At 42.5% G+C, this 7,481-nt stretch overlaps 1 protein-coding gene across 1 annotated transcript in view; it reads left to right on the top strand.

The window, feature by feature from the left end:
- The first annotated feature begins 851 nt into the window (after window positions 1–851).
- Window positions 852–7,481, top strand: part of LOC111153679 (uncharacterized protein C11orf53-like) — a 32,976-nt gene continuing 26,346 nt past the window's right edge. Inside the window, 2 exon segments of the mRNA XM_022512833.1 lie at window positions 852–937; window positions 939–988. Coding sequence (XP_022368541.1) covers window positions 852–937; window positions 939–988 — 136 coding nt within the window.

Genomic DNA, 7,481 nt, shown 5'->3' with positions numbered 1-7,481 from the left:
CATTCCATCAAGTGTCCTCCTTAACACCCATCACCCAGTGACCCCCATCTCCCCACCTACCTCCCCTCCATCGATCTTCAGTTTCTTTCCTATAGTTAAAACTTTCTTATCGTTTGTCTCCCTTTCTGATTTCATCTTGAGAGGGAGAATCTCATGCTGGGCAGGGAGCCTTACGTGGGGCTCAATCCCATGACCCTGAGATCATGACCTGAGCCAAACCAAGAGTCAGATGCTCAGCTGACTAAGCCACCCAGGTGTCCCAGTATCTCAGAAACTTCTGAATTAGAATTGGCTGGGGCTGGGCATAGGTATTTTTACCACATCCACTGCTAATTCTGAGGTACTTCCGGGTTTAGGGGCCTCTGGTTTAGATCATAAGTTTATGTTTTATATATAACAAGAAGGTTATCCAATTGTATTACAATGTATTCATTTGGTATTCATTTTCATTTTTTTCTTCCTAGAATTCTTTCTCTATCTGAGAGATGCATAGCTTTTAAAAATTATATACCCACGATCTGCGAATTACAGGCATAGAACCTATATTTCCTACCAGGACGTAAGAGCTTTCTCATATGCACTATTTTTTTTTTTAAACCTAGCTCTAAATTAAAGAAATAGAAAATGCCACTGCTATTCACAAAACAAATAATGGATTCCTTGTTTCCATAATAAACTTTTAAGAGAGTCTGTTCCTAATGGAAACTCATTGTTACTAAATAAAAATCTTGGAGAGGAAAAAAGTACCTTATATATAATCTACATCGGGGATGCAAATTGTAGAGAAACAGACACCAGAGGATTTGCATGTAATCAAATCTAAAGCAAGTCATTGCAGAAGCATCATAACCATGTACAGAAGCCTTTCCCATCAGGATCAGGCTTACCTGACCAGAGACCAGGATCCCTTATCAAGGAGAACACGACATTCACATACAACATCACCGCTAAGAAGGAAATTCACCAGAACCATCCAGAATGGAAAGTGGTGAGTCAATGTCAATTATTACAATGTTTAAAAAAATTTCATAGTCCTAATGTTTATTTTTGACATCTCGAAGTCATAACGTGAAGCAAAGAACAAGAACAAATACCCCTAAAATCTGGCTAGAACATGCAGAACTATAAAAACACAGACCAGAGACTGACAATTTAGAACTCTTGGTAACATTTTCATAATTCTAGTCGCTTTGAATTACTAATTGTTGGGTTTATCTTTGCTGCCTAGAGTTTAGGCAGGTACTTATTTTGAAAGATCAATTTTACAGAATGCTATTTTTATAAAACAGAAACTTGGGTATTGCAACATTCCTTTCCATGATGGTGAAATGTTGTGTGAAATGGAACTTCTGGAAAGCTCTCAATTATAAGGGAATTGCAGGAGACGAATATATATAAATGTAGAACCTGAAATACCTTTAATTCATGCATCTTGTTTTAGGTTCTTAGTTTACGAATGAAGGACTTCCCACGTGCATGGGATAAGGAAGAGCTTTGGCTGTCATTTCACGAAATTCATAGAATTTCATGTCTATAGATCTTTTCCAGTTTGTTCACTTTGAGGATACAGGTTTTCGTGTGAACATAGAGTAAAACCCACCCCTTCAGGAACAAATTTGAGATAAAGAAAATGATAATTTTCAGTGTGAATAAATAACGACTGAATATTTCAAAAATGCCTTGTAAAGGAACTTGAAAGAAAAATTAGTATCTTTAAAAATGCCCCAGCTCTTCAAAGTCTGATCTCGAAAAATAAGATGATAGAGCCATCACATAAGAGCATCTCTGCACTGCGGCCAGGAGTGGGTAAATGACCGAAGTGCTAAGTTTTGGATCCAGGTGCGAGACTTCAGGTGGGGGGAGGGTAGCCCTGGGGAGGGGGTTGTGGGTGCCTGCGGCGAGCCAACGAAACCCCCACAGAATCCTAACACACTTAACTAACTTGACCTCACTTTAAAAAGTTTAATCTTCCCAGTTGAAACTTTCATAAATAGTATATATTATTTTCTGCTTAGTAATTAATATTTGCACATTTTATTGTTAATCGCAGAACTTGCCTTTCCTGGTATTCTCCTGGAGGTTTCCCATACTGAAACTAGTAGGACATCTACCCCACATGTCAGAAGTGGAACCACAAACACCAAGCCTCTAGCAGGTGCAGATCGAGCACTTTGTATTCCTATGGGGGCACCTGCCTCCCTTCTCATCCCTAGCAAGGCAGGCTGAGCTGGTCAGCAGGGCAGAGAGGGGCACTTGGGCGAGAGGAGGGTAAGCCAACACACCGTATTGACATCTGACCATCTGGGACTCCATTCTTGGCCCTTCCCTGACAGGCCAAGACATGGAACAAACATGAACACTGTCCATCAATAATCTGTCATTCAGGATTTTATTCTAATCTGTCTTGAGTGGGAATGTGTGAATCCATACCATGAGGGACTACAATTCAGAGAGACATCACCTATTATCTTACTTTTTCCATTGTCAAATGATGCGACTCAAAACATGAATTGCTCTTTCCTAAAGTTGTGGGAGAGTTTTCGGTTCTTTTCTCTTTTTGTTTCAAGCTCTCTCCATTCCCTTACCATAGATAGCAAGCACCCTCTTAGGAAATGCAAGGAAGTGTATTTGAATTTAATAACTAGAAACAGTTGATGAATCGCCCACATTTTAAATATTCTATTTCAGGGGCACCTGGGTGGCTCAGTGGGTTAAAAGCCTCTGCCTTCGGCTCAGGTCATGATCTCAGGGTCCTGGGATCAAGCCCCACGCTGGGCTCTCTGCTCAGCAGGGAGCCTGCTTCCCTTCCTCTCTCTCTCTGCCTGCCTCTCTGCCTACTTGTGATCTCTGTCTGTCAAATAAATAAATAAAATCTTTAAAAAAATATTCTATTTCAGAAGATATGGGTTTGCTGTGATGGAGAAAATATTTAATTTTCAAAAGCAATAGAGCAACAGACTCTTAAGCATACTATGGGCTAAATTCTTTTTTTTTTTTTAGATTTTATTTATTTATTTGTCAGAGAGAGAGAGGGAGAGAGAGCGAGCACAGGCAGACAGAATGGCAGGCAGAGGCAGAGGGAGAAGCAGGCTCCCTGACGAGCAAGGAGCCCAATGTGGGACTCGATCCCAGGACGCTGGGATCATGACCTGAGCCGAAGGCAGCTGCTTAACCAACTGAGCCACCCAGGCGTCCCTACTATGGGCTAAATTCTTTACCAAAATAAATAGTGGAAAGGAGAGGATGTGAATGAGATAGTTTTCTGAGTGTACATAGTCACAATACGGCAGTACAAAATTTTTTCCCAAGTTCTAAAGGATAAGTTGATTCTTCTTAATAAATTTGCTTGTGCTTTCTCTCCGGAAACACAGGTCTTTGTTTTCTCAACAACTGATCAGAATGCAAGTTTGTATCTAGAGTATTTGAATAAAAACTCTTAAGCAGCTCCTGGTTTATGCAGGTGTGGGTTCTTCAAATAGACACAATGCACAGGCGGAAAGAAATGTTTGGGGAAAGGAATACTGGTAGAATTTTTAACTCCTCTCTATAAAGGGAGGACAGGACAGGTTAAAGAACTTTCAGATTTCTCAAAGCATAAAGAATACTCTGGGTGATAGTTTAAAGAAATTGTACCAGGCTCCATTGCTTAATTAAAACGTGCTTGTAATTCATTTTTTCATGCTGTATCAAATGTAAGTACTTGCTTTTCTTGTAGCTTCGTAGCTCTGCTTCAGAGCAAGACACTGATGTCCCTGTGTCCCCGTCTCTCTACCGCCCACACCCCTGTGAAGCCCTAGAGAAAGGATTTCATCCACCCCTCTTATGAAAATGCTGTGTCCCACATTCTGAGTATCTCCACCTTTCCAAACCCTATAGTCTTTCTGTGCCTTCATTTTCCTGTAAGTCATTTTATTTACTCCACAAGTATTTATCAAGCATGTACAAGGTGCTGGATTCTTGACAACACCAATAATTTCTTTTTCTATGCTGTCTTTCTGCACTTCCCTGATGCTAACACTCTGATACATTACATACCTCCATTTCTGACCTCTTGTCCCCGCTCCCACCTTCCCAGTCCCCTGCCTTCCCCTGGGCATCAGAACTGTAGCGGCTTCGAAGGCTCCCTGCTAGGATGTCTAACTTTCTATTGCCACAAAGTCTTCCTTAGAGAACTTTATTTTTATAATTCTATTTACAGTAGTTTAAAAGGAGTTTCTTAGAAGTGCTGGTCAGAGCCCCTATCTTGTCTGTAGGATATTTGAGTCTGATAACGCCCCCCACAATCTCAAAGCCAACACGTTCGAAACCGAACTATTATTTCCCCATGAAAACTGACTCTCTTCCCTGTATTGACTTTTTTTCTTAATCCTGGAGGTCATTTTTATTGTGTGTATGCATGTGTGTATGTATGTGTACGTGTATGTGTGTTTTCTTTTGAAAGTTCTCTTAAATCTGTGCTTTCCTTGTCATTTCCACTGTTTCTGGTTAGCCTCTGTTTTACTTTTCCCATCCTCCCCACTTCCTCATCCCCAACCCTTCCTAGAACTCCAGCCTCAGATTAATCTTCCGAAACGGTATTTTAAACCTTCCCACAAAATGACAAAGACACAGTACTCTCCTCTTCAAAATGTTTAGTTAAAAAATCATAACTTTTACCCTCTGGTTTTCAATCTTCAGCATGTGCATTAATCTCAAACCCCCCCCCCAACAAAAGGATGCTTTCAACAAATAATTACAAGAGCCTACTATACACCAGGTCCCATTCTAAGCATTGGCACTTGAGATGTTTCAGTGAGTGAAAACAAGCAAATATTCCCACCCCCATAGAGCTTACATTCTAGCAAGGAGCAGACAGACAGCAAGCAATAAAACTTAATAAGGAAATGATATAGGTCATTATAAAGTAACAAGTGCTACGTAGAAAGAAAAAGTAAAATGGGGTGAGGGGAATTAGGAATGTATTATGGGAAAGATGCAACTTTAAATATGTTTGACATTTGAGCCAAGACAGGAAGGGGGCAAGGGCACGTAGCCCTGTGTATAACTGGGGGCAGAATAATCCAGATGGAGTGGACGGCCAGTGCAAAGGTCCGAAGGCAGAAGCGGTGTGCTTGGTGCATTTCAGAGACTGGCAGGAGTACCGTGAGTGAGGGAAGATTGTTAGGAGGTGAGCTTGGCAGGATCACAGATCATCCTAGGGTCAAACTCTGGCTTTTACCCTGAGCGAAATGGGGAGCCATTGTATTGTTCTGAGAGGAAAAGTGACACAGTTGTGCTTTCCTGTCTGGCTGCTGGGCTGACCATAGACTGGGTCTAGACTGAAGGGGGCTGAAGACTGTTGCAGTAATCTACATGACAGATGACCCGAGATCGAGACCCGAAACTAACAGTGGATGGGGAGGAGAGTCAGCAGCTTCTGGATCTATTTTGTTGATAGCCCCATCACAAATTCCTAAAGAATAGTTTGCGAAGCGGGACAAAAAGAGAAAACCCAGGATGATGCCTATAGCTTTGTGACCGAGCACCTAGAAGGGTAGAAATGCCACCAACTGAGAACAGGGAGGTTTCCAGATAAAGCAAATGTGGAGAGGAGAATAGAATTCGGGTTTGGACGTGAGGAGTTTTCGATGTCTCCTAGACATCGGAGTGAAGATGGATATCTAAGTCTAAAGTCTGGGCTATAGGATATCGATTTGACATTCATGTACGTGGAGATGGCATTTAAGCCCATTAACTCCATTTACACTTGTTCCTTCCCTTTCCGCATGCGCCTTGTTCCTTCCCACCTCTGCATTTGTTCATGCCATGCCCAATGCCTGCAAGACCTTTGTCCCTGCTCCTAACACATCTACATCCTTCTGCATCCAACCTGAATCCCATCCCTTCCCACAAAACTGACATCGACCACCCAAAGTGTGCTCTTCCCCTCCCCTCCCCTTTCACATGTGAATATCTCATTTCTCTCCTGAAAATAGGATCTCTTTGAGGACATCTGCTATATGTTCTCATCTTATTTTGCATCCCCTGTGGCATTTGGCCCATACTTTGTACCAAGTTGGTGCCAACTGGTACATAAGACTGATTGTTGATGACAAAACTTCAGAAGTTTTGATCTGGTTATTTGCCGTCTCGTAAATTTTATCCCTCTATCAATTACCATGTGGTTATTTGTTAAACTTATTTAAAATAGGTATATTTCTCCTAGGCTTCTTGGCATGCACACAAAGTATGAATTGATGAATCAGATTGAAATCATCAACTCAAAAGCCCTTCAGGGGAAAAGTGAAGCCAAGCCTGTCTAGAGACAGACAAGGAATCCGGGCTGGACCTCTTCAGCTCCCCTACCTTTCTCTCTCTCAGACCTGTACCCATGCCCACCGTCAATCACCAGCTGTTCCCATTTTTCACTCCACCAGGAATACCCACGTTAGAGTTGGCCCCCACCTGAACAGGAACCCTATGAAGTCCTCCCTGTTATGTGTACCTGTGGTTCTCAAACTTCAGAAAACACTAGAATCACCTGGAGGGCTTATTAAACTATGGTTTGCTGAGCCCCAGCCCTGATGATTCTGATTGAGTACATCTGGAGTAGGGCGTGAGACTCTGCCCATCTAGCAAGTTCCTAGCAGTGCTGGTGCTACTTACTGGTCCAGGGATCACGCTGTGAGGATACCTGGGGTGCCTTCTCTCTTTGACCTTTCTCTCTGGCTTTGCCACCTGTCTTATTCTATTAGTGCTTGAGTCACTCTCCTATCCAGGTTGCTTCCAGTCACACGGGAGCTGTCTCGGCCATGGATCAGGCCACCTGGCCACCACGGCTCTCTGGTCCTTCTTTATCCTCATCTCAGGGATTGAAAGCCAACCTATGCCCTTGCCCCCAATTTCTTGCTTTATCTTCAACTTCCTTCCATCAAACTCTCCCCTTTCCTAAATCTTTAATTCCTTCCTCTGACCTGTTCAAATATCCTCAAATCTCTGCCATCCATAAATTGAGAGACATAAAAATATAAGCAAACCGGGACGCCTGGGTGGCTCAGTTGGTTAAGCAGCTGCCTTCGGCTCAGGTCATGATCCCAGTGTCCTGGGATCGAGTCCCACATCGGGCTCCTTGCTCATCAGGGAGCCTGCTTCTCCCTCTGCCTCTGCCTGCCATTCTGTCTGCCTGTGCTTGCCTGTTAGAACAGCCTGAACTAAGACAGTCCCATAGGAAATTAAATGCTACTGAATTTTCATAGGAGGTAATGTGCTTAATACACTATTTTAGAAAGTTAAGTAAGTAGATAATAATAGCTGGTATTTTCTGAGAACTTGCTATGGATCAATTATTTTGCCAAAACCTTTCCATGAATATTTAATTAAAAAGAGATTTTTTTCAGGGACTCAGGTGGGGCTCAGTTGGTTAAGCTTCTGCCTTTGGCTCAGGTCATGATCCCAGTGTCCTGGGATCGAGTCCCACATCGGGCTCCTTGCTCATCAGGGAG

This window comes from Enhydra lutris, unplaced genomic scaffold (assembly GCF_002288905.1).
Source record: "Enhydra lutris kenyoni isolate GAN:26980312 unplaced genomic scaffold, ASM228890v2 scaffoldscaffold34, whole genome shotgun sequence".
NCBI lineage: Eukaryota > Metazoa > Chordata > Mammalia > Carnivora > Mustelidae > Enhydra > Enhydra lutris.
Note: the sequence above shows the minus strand (reverse complement) of the source record. Positions and strands in the feature narration are given on the sequence as shown.